Raw genomic sequence first — 15429 nt, 5'->3', positions numbered from 1 at the left:
CCGAGGCCACGCCCACTTCCCGAGGGGGCGTGGTCAGAGAGCTCATTCTCATTTAAAGGCACAGACACAGAAAACAGCCTGTTCTGAGCAGGGCTGAAGAAGAGGGGTTTACAGGCAGACCAGAATCTGATTTCAAAGAGTTTTTATGAGCATAAACTTTAAAGACATGTTTTGGGGACCTCTTAGACCAATATATGTTGATGACAAAGAGCAGAATATGTCACCTTTAAAGATGGCAAAGCTTTGACCCTGCGTGGTCACTTATCTAAAGGATTCAAATGGCACTGGATAGTTTGGAAATGTCACCACTGAGATATCTCACTGCTTTGATTCTCTTTGTTGTATGTTGTAGGTTTGATTGTCTTACAGCAGCTGTATTAAAGGGTAGTTCAGGTCATTTCAAAGCAGGGCTCTCCAATGAAGCATTGGCCTAAAAACAGCGCTTCAGAAACAGATTATGTTTTATTCCGTTCCATTCTGGATTCATTGTTATCTGGTTAGCGTTGAATTGGACACACATGCTATCCTTTTGCATTTTCCCCTCCCACTGTGATCCAGCCTCAGAGGAAGATGGCCACAGAGTAAATTTAGGACACGCCTCCATGTGTGTATTCATTTCACAGATTATAACTGATATCATTCGACCTTCTCTGTCTGTATTATTTTAACATTTTGTTTTCAGTTTTCAAGAGTCATAGGACGTATAACCTGCCATATACCTGAAGAGGAACACCGGTGAACTGTAGTCATGTGGTTTTAAAAGCATTGAGTTTTTACAATATTGTTCACATTTTGGCCTTCATGGTTTCTGTTCAGTCACACACATTCCAGGTTTCTACGATGTTTGTCTCCTTTAACCCACATTTTTATAACAGAATATTTTAAATTGCCTTACTCAGTCCGTCACGTATTCTGTCTTCATACGCCGGGGGGGTAAAAGACGAAATCCAGGAAGCTAACCCAGCACAGGATCTGCAGCAGGCGGTGTTTTCACCTCTCTCTCTTCACACACACACACACACACACACACACACACACACGCACACACACACACACACACACCTTCACACTGTAAATTATTTGTAAAGCAACCAGTGTTTACAATGGGATCATTACATGGAGTGTTAACTTTGGGTGTATTTTAGAGCACTTTTTGTAAATATGAGTTAATAACTGTAGTAGCACAATAAATCATGAATGAACTGGATCAAGAGTGATGTCTTTTATGTTTGACTTACAACTTCCCAAAAAAGTTGTTTAACATGTTGATAAAAACAGATTTTGATGGTTTGAAAATCATTAAAACCGTATATTTAATTGAAAATTGTGCAAAGACAACATTTCATGGACTCTTATGATCCCCAGACCATCAGGGACAATAATTAATGTAACTGTTTTATTGTTGTAAAATCACAGTTTTATGTTTAGCTGACATTCAATTAAAAAAAAATGATATTTAATCAACCAAAAAAGTGCATATTGTTCGATACAACCAAGAACAACATAAGTTATGAAAGCTGTTAAAACAAAAACTTCATTAATAAGGAAAAAAAAAGGATGTAAACCAAAATTATCAAAGGAATAAAAGACAAACAGCTTCTCTAAATAAATTCTGTATACGCTGAAAATAAATGTAAATCTAATGAATCAAATAATTTATACGATTTTGTATTAAATATATATCTTCAAATGTTTAATTATTAATTTGTAGAAATTAAAGAATATATATTTGAGACATCTTTTTTTAGAGTTTCACAATTATATTTATTTTAAATCTATTTTCAGCATTTACAGAATTTATTTAGAAAAGCTGTTTGTCTTAAATTCCTTTGATAATTTGGTTAACATCCCTGTTTTCCATATTAAGAGAGTCTAAGAGTGTCTAGAAATATGCACTTATTTTCTTAAATACCATTTTTCAGAAAAATGTAGGTCGGCTAAACAAAGAGCCATGATTTTAAAACAATAAAACAGTTATATTAATTATTGTCCTTCATTGTTATTATTGTTATTAAAGATGGGATGCTGTGTAAAATGTCAATGCAAGCATCCCTGATGGTCTGGGGATCATACGTGTCCATGATGTGTTGTCTTTGCACTATTTTCAATTAAATATAAGGGTCTGTTTTTATCAACATACTAAGTCATTGGCATATAATAATAATACAATAATAATAATAATAATAATAATAATAAATAAATAATAATTATAATAATTATAGTTAATAGAAACATAAAGATAAAGATAATCAAAAAGCAGAAAAGAAGTCTCATTCTTTTTTGTCATTAAAGTTTTTATTAACTTTTCAATGTATTACAAATAAAACAATAATGAAAAGAAAGAACAAAACAAAACAGAAATACAAAATACTGGGATACATTGCACAGGCCAGACAGACAATCACAAACATAGGATAAAGGATACATGTCCAGACAGGACATCAGTTCAAAGAGAAAAAGTCCATGTATGTTGTGATTGGAATAATACAGTGTTAAAGTAATAGTTATAGAGGAGATCCTGATACTGTTCGGATCTGCACAGTGTCTCGGTCAGTTTTTATGTGAGCCCAAAAGCAGTCCCAGGAGGTGGTCCCACCTTCTGTATTACCTTTTAATCTGTGCAGCATGGATTCATAAGATGCCGTCTCATTGTATCTACCCAGTCTTTCAGACTTGGGCTTGTGTCAGAGTTCCAAAGTCTTAAAATAATTCTGGATACAGTGATCAAACCAACCATAATGACAAAAAAAGCACTCTTCTGTACTTGGGATTTATCACCCAGAAGACATAGATCTGGGGTCAGAGGGATCTTTGAACTAAACCAGCTGCTCAGAACAAAATAAAAAATAGAAGTCTCATTCTTGAAAAAACAACAGCATATAGCCTATATATGTATATGTAGCCTATATACCGCTACCTTACAATCTCTTACATGATTATTTGAATCACCATTCTTAACTTTTCATTGCATTATGTATAGGATATTTTAATGTTTTATTTATTTATCATATTTCTGTTTTTTTTTTTTTTTGTTTTAGCTCCATAAGGCACAGGCGGCGCCAGGGAGGGGCTTAGCAACCCTTTTTATAGACATAGCACCCTCACAGCACCCCCAATACATTTTTAATATAGTTCTCTGTATGTATGAGCCCCATATATTTCAATTTAAGTGAAAACCATAGACTATATAAATAGGTCAAAACATTATAAATACTTTTTTCCCCCCTAAAAAATAATGAAAAGCCAAATCAGGTTATGTTTTCAGCCAATTGCGCAGCACGTCCTGAACCTTTGACCTTACGCACACTTACGTACACTCACGTGGTGTTTGAGCGCCAGTTTTGGTTTGTTTAGCAGCAGATCAGTGTATCACATTTTATCAGTTTGTCTTTCATAAATGTTCTCTTTGTTTTAAACAGCAAAGGAGAGAAGTGGTGGTCCAAGTAATGTTTCTTCCAGTGCTGTTTAATGGAGCTGAGGGAGATTCAAAAGTGTCTGTAACTGACCTGAACTAAGAAAAGTCTGAGGACTAGGTACGAAGCAGTTGACCCGGATCCTCTGATTAGGAATCAGGCATTGCCAGAGACACTAACGGTTTCCAAGTTCTTCAAAAATGCCCATGCATCTGCAGTCACCCATAACATCGGACTGTTGCATTATGAAGACATCAAATGGTAAGTGCGTATTTTCCTGGCTGCAGTGCGTTTATTCAATGCATTTGGTGGTTGAGGCCTATGTTTGTGTTCCCGAGGCCTTCTTATTCCTGTGCGTTGCTCATTAATGAAACGATGAAGAATGGAATACTGTTGGTTTTGTTTGATCTTTGTATCTGAAATGAGATGTGTGGTTTGTTGCGTGTGGTTTGTTGCGTGTGTGAAGGCCCTGTCACTGGCTCGGTTGCGCAGCGCATAATTCTATATTCATAATTGTGTTTGTAGACAGGCTTGTTTGCTCACCTTTAGCTGGAGCTTCCAACTTCTGATTTGCATGGAAGACATTATAAATGTCACGGGTCATGCGTTTATGCATCTGTCTCAGCGACTGTGCGTGTGTGCACAGGTACGTTTGTGCATAGGTGTTTTGGGCCCATAGGTGCGTTATGCGCATGGATGTGTTTGTGTGCATGGAGTGTTGCCAGCACATTAATTTACATATGTAATATCAAGGGAACAATCTTCAAATTTTACAGAAGTATGTTGCCTTGAAGTTTTCTTTACTCTTTCATTTGAATCCTGTGATTTAAAATAAAAAAGAAGCTTTCTCAGCATTAATATCCCTTGGAGGATGAATACACTGTTCGGGTGACCTCTGACCTTTCATCTACCGACATTACTTCACTCAATTTTCCACCTTTGCACAGTCTCATGATATAGACATGTGTTAATCTTGGCATATGTTATCTCCAACTTCCAGATAAAGCTTGATTGAAGATGTTTTATTTGCAGAATAGCACGACTGAGTAAAACTCCTGAGTAACTTTCTGTTGCCAATATTGGCCTCTTATAAGCAAATAGGCGTATCCATTGTGTACTATACCTGCTGAACAACACAACTGATGGTCTCAAACACATTAAGAAGGCAAGTCGTCTACAAAATGAACTCTTGACAAGGCTCATGTTCATTAGAAACCATTCCAGGAGACCACTTCATGAAGCAGACTGAGAGAATACCAAGAGTGTGAAAAGCTGTCATGAAGGAAAAAGGGGGCTACTTTACAGAATCTAAATATTAAAACATGTTCTGCTTGTTTAACACTTTTGTTATTAAAATAATTCCATATATTTTCTTTCATAGTTTCGATGTCTTTGGTATTAATCTAAGTGTTTCAAATAATTACAATAAATACAAACCCTTGAATGAGAAGGTGTTTCCAAACTTTTGACTGATACATACATGGTCCCTAACTACTCATGACTGAACTCACCATGAAATGTACCTTTGAGGGTAATGTCAAACAGCGCTTAAAGGAAATTCCATTAGATTAACATGTATTAAGTGTCCGTTGATTATATATCCTATAATGTCAAGTGTACTGATTTCCTTCTTATATTATTATATAACTTAATATCTAGTCACATTGATGCAAACTCTGCCAAGTCCCAGATATGCCTCACTATCACACTCTGATTATTTCCTCTTTATTGAACTATAGGTGTGTAATTGATCTCCTTAACTTACTTTGAGTGCCTTAATCAATATTTTATGACTGATACATTAATGATAACACAATCAGGCCTAAGCTGTACTTTGTGATTGAAGTTAACAAATGATTGAAGTTTTTAAAGTTTGACATGTTAAAGTATTTAAATAGACCTAAGTGCTTCTCTAATGACATAATGATCAGAAAACATTTTGAGCTGTTGTTCGACCAATTTGAACTTACACCTGCAACACTGGTCACCTGCCAAGGCCTCCTCTTCCTCCTCCCTCCGGCCTGTCCACCCTCTCTGGAGGTTATTACGCTCTTCATGCTGATTAGGTTTGTATGAATGGCGGCCTTTGTTCGGCTCCGGTTCCCACGACCCGGCATTCGCCTGGCAGTCGCGTGGCTCTAAGAACAGGGGCCCCTCGCTTAAAGGGACCCAAAAGTGGGTGGGGGGGGGGGGGGGACATCTGGTAAATCTGACATCTGCTCGCTCACAGTTAACAGCAGATGTCTGACATTTGAAAGCGTGGAGAGTGATCAAAGCTGAGTGAATGCACTCCAAACAAGTCAATCTGAAAAAGACGAAGAGTCAACGTGACGAGGATGTAAATTAAAATATACAAAAAATATGTAAATTATTCCAGATGTGCGTCTTTTAGAGACGTACCTGAGCAGGTACTCGCAGGTGATTTGTCAGTCTATTGTGTCTCTGTGCGCATTGATGGAGTGGGTTTGGTCTTTAGCAGGTAAAGTGTAAAGTTGCTGCTGAATAGAAAAGGCGAGGGGCTCCCCCGAGTACAGCACGGTAACTGCACACTCTTGTTCCTCCCTGGGACAAGAGGAAACTGCAGTTTTGTCCTTTTTTCTTGCTGGGTGGAGAGTGGGTTGTGAGGGTGGAGGGTGGTGCATGGTTTCAGGCTGGACATCTGTCGCTTGTGTGGGTATTTTTTTTTCTAGGCCGGGTCTCTCGGTTATTGAATGGAGCCAGTGACCTGTCAGTCTTGACTGATGGGACCCCGTGTGTGGGAAAATCCCTCAGCCAAAGCGTTGGAGCATTCACATGCTAATTGCGCCCCATAAATAAGAGGGCCGTGCCGCGCCGAGGGCCCTAGAGACGCGCTGAGATCCAGAGCAGAGGACACACTGGTGCGCAGACATCCGAGAAGAAACATGACTGCTGCATCCATGGCGCACAACGTGGGGAAACCTGCCAGTGCCAAGGAGGAGAGAAAGGTATTTTACGCTTGGATATACGATAGATCTACTTCTCCTTTAGCTTTGGACACTTTGACACGCGCCTCAGCATGGTGCCTCGCTGACGTTATTTTTTATCCTCACAGTTGAGAAAGCCACTCATTGAGAGAAAACGTCGAGAGAGGATAAATACTTGTTTGGATCAGCTGAAGGATACTGTGATCGGAGCGTTCAGACTGGATGTAAGTATGTCCTCACGTGTCTCAGCTCATCCACACGTCAACAGTGGGTGCTGGATCAAGTTATAACTCCAAGGCTGCTCGTTTCTCAACAGCAATCCAAACTGGAAAAGGCGGATATTCTAGAGATGACAGTGAAGCACCTGCAGAACATCCAGACTATTAAAGTCCACGGTAAGGAGCATGGAGCACCTGTCTCATAGCAGAAGTTTTATTAGTGTTACTACTAGCTGTGATCTTTTCATTCTTGTCTCTTTTTGGAGTCAGAAACCCAGGTATGACAGATAAAATAAGCTAAGAATGAGTTTGAGACCCTTCTGTAGTTGTATTTAAGCAGCAGCAGCAGCACATAATAAGCTCTGTATGAAGCTACAAATGTTTACAATATGAGGGTCTGGATTCTGATCTCTCTGTTTTTAGGAGTTAAGCAGAATAAGTGAAGGTTGTAGCATGTAGGGGACAGATCATGTTAGTGTAAGCCTTTTTCTCTGTATGCATGTTTTGTTGTCTCCACTAGAGGGTGCTCTAACCTCACACTTCCTCCTCTCCCCTCATTCAGACCCCACAGTAGGCCTGGAGGCTCAGCAGAAATACAGCACAGGCTACATCCAGTGCATGCACGAGGTCCACAACATGCTCCTCAACTGCGACTGGATGGACAAAACCGTGGGCTCCCGCCTGCTGAACCACCTCCTCAAGTCTCTGCCAAGGTCCACCGATGAGCGCCCCCTGCAGCCCTCACCAAGGCACGATGTCCCTCCCCCTCCTCCAGGCACAGGACTCCCCTGTACCCCCCTCAGAGGGGACCCCCTCTCTGGGAGACAGCTCCACAGAGAGTCACCCAGCTGCCACGGGTCTGTGCGCCCCGAGAGGGCAGGACTCGGGCTGCTGGAGATGTGGAGGCCCTGGTGACCTGCTGGATGTTCTGATCTCGGGTGTCCGTTGTTGTCAGTCCCTCCTCAGTTATGTATCTTATAGATATGCTGCTCAGAAGACAAACGTGGGGCAGTTTTGTTCCAGTGATTATTATTGTAGGTGTGCTATATTCTATAGAGACCTTTCTCAGTACTTCCTTCAGAAGTCGACTTCTCGTAGCCTGCATTATAGAAGGCTCTTATTAATCTTTCATGTATTTATTGTATTAACAGCTTTATTTATTTGATATTATAAAGCATGACTCTGCTACTTAGACCACTTGCTTGACTTTATGTAGATTTGTATTTCTTTCTACTTTCTGTATGATTAACCCCTTATTAATTATGATAATAAAATGATTGTACACTCTTGAATTTTAGTTCAAGTTCATGGTAGGTCTTTGTCAAATATTCATTTGAAATGCCATTACTGAAGAAGTGTCAGGCCAGTGCATAGTGAGGCTTAGAGCAGTGCATAGTGAGGCTCAATCCTAACACATAATTTAGCTTTCTCAGTCATATAATGGGACACGCAAGTTTCCTAAATGAATTACATATTGAATAATCTAATCCAATCTAATTGATTATGTTCTGCCATTGAAGGGCCAGCAATTGGAATTGTAAATCATGTAAATATTTACACCTGTACAAATTGTCCTTTGGGATCCTTTTAAAAACTAATTTTCCAGCATCTTGATTCAAATTTGAATCCAGTGGCTGAAACTGACCATGAAACAGGTCCCCCCGTTTGTGTCCAGACACTGCCACTGTTTATTCACCTCTCATCTGAATGGCTTACACAGATCTTAACTATTATGATGTGTTCACTTAGAAATAGTTGTACATTTTTTTGCCCCAAAAATGAGGAATGCATACTGAATTTTTTTAATTATCTAGTTTTAAATTAAATAAACTAAATGCAAATAGAGATTGTTAACTTCATATTTGATTTATTGAAATTAAGATATATTCATTTAAATCAAGTTGTTAGTTTGCATAACTCATTTTTAGGGTTCCCAAGTGTTTCTACATGAAATCAGTATGTGTAGTTTCATGGCTGCAACTCTTTACTCTGTTTTCAGTAAATAACCCTGGATTCATACACCCTGCAGCCAAAAATAATCAGCTAGTCACAGAGCTTCAACAACTACAAAGCTGTTGCTTAACCAGTGTATTATTGAATGAGTGCAGGTCATCTCCCAGCAGACATTACAACTCATCACAGCAGAAAAACACAAATTCTACTAGTGTACATGGTAAATGACTTGTACATGTAGCACTTTTAGTGTCCTCTGACTCCTCAAAGAAATTTTACACTATACATGTCACATTCACACTAATGCTAGAGCCTGCTGTACTCAGTGCACATAGAATCACCTGCCACTGGCTTTTCCAGGAGAAATTTGTGGTGAAGTGTCTTACCCCAGAACGCTTCAACATGTGGACTCTGGGAGTTTTAATCAACCAACAACCTTTTGATTGAGAGACATACTGACCACTGAGCCACAGCGTCAAACTCACATCTGATTTGTTAAAGTATCCATGCTGTATGTTGATCATTTGTCAGGAGTTAAAGGGTTTTTCTGCCACCTAGTGACCAAATATGCACCTCTAGTTAATGGGCCATTGCACCGAAACCAAGGAGCAGTAAGCCTGTCTTTAGTTTGATGTGTTGAGGGTTTGGGGGAACTCAGTTGTGCTCAAAGTTTTTCAGAAAAGCATAGACAAACATAATATGAATGAAGGCTGAACAACATGGTGTGGTGGCTTATGGTTAAACTCTTATTGCATACAGATTTTAAATAAACACAGGGTACCTGTGCTCTGGTGAAAAGGACAAGTGCTCAGTGGAGAAATCCATCCCCTTGCACCCTCATTCTAATATGTATGCTCAAACGATAAGTAACACCACGTTACCCATAATGATATATGGAGGGAGCAGTGAGAGCCAGCACATCACTGGAGTTATCAAGTGGGCACCTCTCTTTACCTGTGTTTCCTCAAGTTAGGCAAAACAACACTGAACAGAGATTATTACTGATATTTGCAGCACCTTTCAAATTGTGGGACTACCTAAAAAGACATAATAAGTACAATGTGCACAGTGTAATGTGAAATAGTGTTTTTAATTTGTTCTTCGCTTTGTTTGGCAATGTAGAGGAATGTTTCTGATGCCATTACAGTCTTTTGAATCAAAAGGAGAGAGACAGAGACAGAGACACAGAGAAAGGGATTCAGAGAAAGAGAGCTGCAGTAACAGGGGGAGAAATAGAGAGGAGGATAGCAAGAGAGAGAGACTCAAAGAGAAAAAGACAGAGAGATGCACAGACGTGGAGAGGCAGAGAGGGAAAGACCAAACCCAGGCTGTCAGAAGGAGATAAGAGAGGAGAGTGAATTTGTAGATAGAAGGAATACTAATAGGCAAACATACAAAAATAACAAATACATAACATTGAAGGCAAATACAAAAAAGGGTTCAATAAATGAAGACTTGGTTGAAGTAGTGTACAATAAAAAAGCTGACCAAGATGGTGTCTTCAGATTTCACTCTGTTTTTATAAAAACAACCTGCATAATCTAGATTAAGAGATGATGGATGGAGAGATGATGGAGTGATCGGGTTGCAGTGTAGTCCTTCTCTCTGCAGTCAGGGCCTCAGTGTCTCACTCGAGAGCACCTTAGCTGTGTCCTAGGGGAGAACTACAGGTACCAGTTCACCCTCCAAACTGTGTGGTCCATGACAGAACCAGGCAAACAGCAGACTCAGGACTGAAGAGGCCTCCGTTTCTTTTTCACCATAGTGCAATTGTAAACAGTTATTTGCCAAAGTTAGCAGGACTTGAGACTGGAAACACGTGTCTTATTTTTCACATTTCTTCCTATGACTTTTTAGCACCATGTGATGTATATTGTAAGTGGAAGGATCGTAAATGGCAAATCAGACAGGGTATTATATGATTTAGTGATTATTTGATCCTATAAAATACTGACAGTTGCTAATACTGGGATACAAAATATGAGACAGACAGATGCTGCAGTTTGCACTTAATTTTTATGGTACAAAACTGACATTCTTGGTCTAAATATGCCTTTTGTAGTGGATCAAATAAAACGTGATTTAAAAAGACAGTTGAATGGTTTAGTAAGTTGTCTAACATTAACTCAGCCTCTCAGTCTGTGCGCACAAATCGTCATGGTGTTTTTAGCTGTGGACAAAGTAAGAGCTGGTCGTTCACCTTTTGATTACGCAGCAATTTATCATTAAGTTTGAGCAGCAGAAACGTGCATATGGCCTTTTCTCCCGCTATTATTGCCGTTATGATGGGTCACCACATGGAGCCAGGCGGCGGGTCTGAAGAGAGGGAAAGAGAGGGAGAGAAAGGGGGGACGCCTGGTCCCTCAGCGGAGCTCACCAACAAAAGCGGGCCGAGACAGCTGCTCTCTCCACAGTCCACACCATTAAAGATCTGGAACAGGGATCTGGGGGTGGCGAGGTGCCAAAATCCCTCCACTTGAAAGGTCTGAAACTCTTCCTTCATAATGGGCACTAGAGTTTTGTGGCGCTTTACGCGGAAACGCTGCGCAATTGTGGAACCGTGCGTAAAATAGCACCTGAAGTAGATGATTTAATTTACCTGAAAGGTGGCACACACGCCTACGAGCTCCCTTTTCAGTCAGACAGAGCTGCTCCATTGTGAGGGTGATTTGCATGACAATACACTGCACAAAACATGTATAATAACGGGGGCAGAGGGGTGAACGCTCTTCTTAGACATAAACAAATACACATTGTGCATAAAGGACCGAACTTGCTCATCAAAACTCAGAAAGCCCGACACTTTTGAGGACCAGAGTCTTTCCATTCTCCAAGTATTGTTTTAAGGATAGCAGTTTCAAAACGTGTAATATCAGACACACACAACATCACAATAAAAAACACCATAGAGCAAGAAAACGGTGAATGTTTCAGCTGAACACACCAGACACAGTAGACTCAAACAGCCAGGCTGAAAACTTGAGAATGCAGTTGGACACAAATCAGGATCACCAAACAACGAGGAGAACAAACGAGGCGCAGGGCAACACCTGTCGCTTTCTTTGGAGAAGGGCCCTTAATTCCCCCGGCTGATTCAGTTTGGGCCGAGGGGCCGCCAGCAGCAGCTGCCAACTGAAGGCATCGCGTTACATCCGCCAAACAGTCGGGTGAATCTGCTGAGGCTTGGACACAAAGGCCCACAGAAAAGAGGATCGGTAGGGCAGAAGAACAGAGAGTGCAGAAATGTAGTGAAGCTGAGATGCTGTGGTGGGAAAAAAAAAGTCAGAATTGTATCATAAATGTGAGAAAAGCTCTGTTTTTATTATTCCACCACAATATTTGTTGTAAAGATTATTCATTTTTAATCTAAGGCTTTAAGAAAGTGAACAAACCCCAGGGAGATTCAACCTTTAGCTGCTTAAACCTGGCTCGTTTTTGTTCAAAGTGCAGATATAACCTGGGGAGCTTATTGTGTCTCTACAAGATACAGCTAAATGAACCTACACTCATTTTATTAGTAACAACCAGTGGTGGACAAAGTACACAGCTTCATTACATAAGTCAAAGTATAGATACTAGGTCATGTATTACTCCAACACAAGTGAAAGTTGTTTAGTCAGATTATTACTTGAGTTAAAGTCCTGGAGTATTTTCTTTTAAAAATACTGAAGTATTCAAAGTACTTCTGAAAAAATCTCAAAACGTATTTTCATACATACATAACCCTAACCCTGAAGATATGAGCATGGGTGCTCAGGAAATTTGCTCTGTTCAACCTTGGAGACGCACGATATACAGGTATGACTAAACCACTGAGACAAACAGAACTACACAAACACATTTTACTGTCTTAGGGATTAGATTTCAGAAAAGAGAAGGAAATTCATGAGTTGACTTCAAAGCAGAAGTAGTGAGTAACTAGAGAACTGATAGAAATGTAGTGGAGTCAAAAGTAAAATAATTGTCTTATAGTTATATATTAATTGTATATCAATAATTGGATTAAAAGTAACAAGTCCCCCCAAAAAACAATAGTAAATTTACTTTGTTACTGTCCACCACCGGTCATAAATAAGAGAAAGCTCTGTTTTTATTATGTCACCACAATAAACTTTGTTGGAAATAGTATGCATGTTTAATCTTAGGCTTGATGAAAGTGAATAAACTCCAGGGAGATTCAACCTTTAGCTGCTTAAACCTGGCTCATTTTTGTTCAAAGCGCAGATATAACCTGGGGAGCTTATTGTGTCTCTACAAGATGCAGCCAAATGAACCTACACTCATTTTATTAGTAACAACACTTGTGGCTGAAAACAGTGCAGTCGGGCCCCAAACCCAACAAACTGTCTGATTAAAGCCCATCCAGCTCCTCGGGGCGCAGACCGGGTCTGACCGGAGACAAAGGGAGTGAGCGCTCATTGGCTCCGGCCGTGTGCGCTCTGTTGTCCCCCAGCGAGAACAGCCCAGCCCCTATTCACATGTTAATAAGCCCCTATAAATGCTAACAACAGCCACACAGCGCCAGCAGCACGTCTCACTAGGATTGTACAATAAACACAGGACGCCTCGCCTCGCCTGCGAGTTTTTTCTTCCTGAACCGGTTCCGTTTGCCAGCTGCTCCTCTCTGCAGACTGCAGCGGGAGAAGCCAGAGAAGCGGCGATCCAACCAACATGGCCCCGGCTGCTCGGCCCAGCGACACCGGACCTGGTATGGAGGAGGATGAGTCCTACTACGGAATCAACAAGGGGGATAGAAAGGTACCAGATGCGGGTCTATTTGGGGGATTAAAGACTCTGTGTGCGCACTTGTCGCGCTGGCGCTAGTGTGGAAACTTACCCACTAGCAGATCATCTCGTACAACCTCATCGCTGCAACTTAATCGTACATCGAACAAACATTAGTCTGAATCTAAACGTCTTTTTATCAGGGAATTAATCATGTTTGTGTCCCTGCAGACCAGGAAGCCTCTGGTGGAGAAGAAGAGGAGAGCTCGCATCAATGAGAGCTTGCAGGAACTGCGGACTCTGCTGGCTGACACAGACGTGAGTACACCACGCATCTCCTGCACCTTATCTTACCTGGCAAGGTGATACAGAGATAGATTCTGGTCATGATATCTGACCCGTATTGGTTGTTTCCATAGTTTCACTCCAAGATGGAGAACGCAGAGGTGCTGGAGATGACGGTGAAGAAGGTGGATGACATACTGAAGAACCGGAGCCAAGGTCTGAACAGCTTTAGTCACTCACACTGAACATACAAAGCTTTTTCTGGGGAGTCAGATCTTAACATTCTGGGTGTGACACTTTAAATGTCTGCACTACTCTTCTTGTTTTCACCTGAAACTTATTGTTGAATGCATCCTCCTTTAATCTTTAGACCTGAGTGATTGATACTCTGCATGGAGCTGAGTTTCGTCATCTTTTTGTGGGTCTTGAAGACAAAGCCAGCATCACAGCGGACATGCAACTAAACCCAGAAATATATCCTGTCACTTAGCTGAAATATTCCAACTAATTCAAGCTGTTGTTAAACTTAACTTGAACTTAACCACAAGACAAAAGTCACATTTAACAAACCTTTATTCCGTCTGAGAATTTGACACCTGTATCACCAGAAATATGTCCCTCACTTCCCTCTTTGAAATAAGCAGACTCTTTCATGTTTGGATAAAGGGGGCAAAGCAATTTAAGGATGTTAAAGTGATTGTGTGCTTCAAGTTCAACCTGCAGTGGTTCCCAACGTACCGCTCACAAATGATCACTAGATGTTCAGTCAGAAAGGAGAGCAGTAAAAGAAACATTTCTGCTCCACTAAGTTTTGTACAACTCAACATGAGATAATAAACATGGTCACCACTGGCAGGCTGCAGTCTTTTCATCGTCTTTGTCTCCCCTCACACAGAAACAGACTCTCTAAACCGAGAAGCCAGCGAGAGGTTTGCAGCCGGCTACATCCAGTGCATGCACGAGGTCCACATGTTTGTCTCCAGCTGTCCTGGCATAGACTCCACAGTGGCTGCGGAGCTCCTCAACCACCTGCTGGAGTGCATGCCTCTGAACGAGGACCACCTCCAGGACGTGCTGATGGATCTAATCACTGACACATCTGGGAATAACGGCAGCACTTGGCACGGAGGCGGAGAGGGGCTCTGCACAACTCTGGCGTCGCCCGGAGGAAGGAGTCTGTCCAGCGGCTCATCCTCTGCCCTCTCCCCGGCCCCCTCCACCACGTCCAGCGAGGATCTGTGCTCAGACCTGGACGAGACCGACAGTGAGCACAACCAGAGCTCCTCAGAGGGCTCGGAGAACAGAGAGGCTCTGATCATGCCCAGTATGAGCTACCCTCGGTCCATGTGGAGACCCTGGTAGAGGACTTTGGTTTGGATATGAAGCAGCTGGAATATGTTGAAGAGGGCTGAAAGATGAGTGACGCCCGCCTGAACTCTCAAAAAGAAATTCCAACCTTTGACACAGGAACACTTCAAAAACAATTACTGGGCTTGTTGCCTCTGCAGATAAGTTTCCACACGCATGGAGATACATTTTTTGGATTGATGTCCAAAATCACATCTCTTCTACAAGATGCATTGACCGATTCAGCAGCATCTTGGGCTGACCAACATTCTTTTCCTCTTGTTTTGTCCCACAACCTAAAGTCGCAGCTTCTTTTCTTTGCATTCTGGGAAATGAAGGAAACCACTGAGAGAGGAAGAAGTAAATCATGTAGCATTTTATCAGATAAACACACCTCAAGTGCTTCAGTATCACAGAAAATAAAAAGAAAGAAACAGCTTGAGGCCTCCACAAAGTACTCCCTCCGTCTTTTTAGTCATAACTTCTCTGGCTGTGAGGTCTCTGTTCTTACCTTTCCTCACACCTGGAGAAAGCTGAATCTTT

At 41.2% G+C, this 15429-nt stretch overlaps 2 protein-coding genes across 2 annotated transcripts in view; both read left to right on the top strand.

Annotated features, from left to right (window-relative positions):
- The first annotated feature begins 3280 nt into the window (after window positions 1–3280).
- On the top strand, window positions 3281–15299 carry LOC117814896 (transcription cofactor HES-6-like). Its single transcript, XM_034686466.1, has 5 exons — window positions 3281–3674; window positions 13160–13287; window positions 13486–13572; window positions 13674–13755; window positions 14435–15299. The coding sequence occupies exons 1-5, from the start codon at window positions 3614–3616 to the stop codon at window positions 14899–14901; spliced, it is 825 nt and encodes a 274-aa protein (XP_034542357.1). The 5' UTR covers window positions 3281–3613; the 3' UTR covers window positions 14902–15299.
- Window positions 14919–15429, top strand: part of LOC117814082 (Golgi apparatus protein 1) — a 15431-nt gene continuing 14920 nt past the window's right edge. Inside the window, exon 1 of the mRNA XM_034685195.1 lies at window positions 14919–14936. Coding sequence (XP_034541086.1) covers window positions 14919–14936 — 18 coding nt within the window. The remainder of the gene's footprint in view (window positions 14937–15429) is intronic.

The sequence above is a fragment of the Notolabrus celidotus genome, chromosome 6, assembly GCF_009762535.1.
Source record: "Notolabrus celidotus isolate fNotCel1 chromosome 6, fNotCel1.pri, whole genome shotgun sequence".
Taxonomy (NCBI): domain Eukaryota; kingdom Metazoa; phylum Chordata; class Actinopteri; order Labriformes; family Labridae; genus Notolabrus; species Notolabrus celidotus.
The sequence above is the reverse complement of the archived record's forward strand: the minus strand, read 5'-3'. Positions and strand labels throughout refer to the sequence as shown.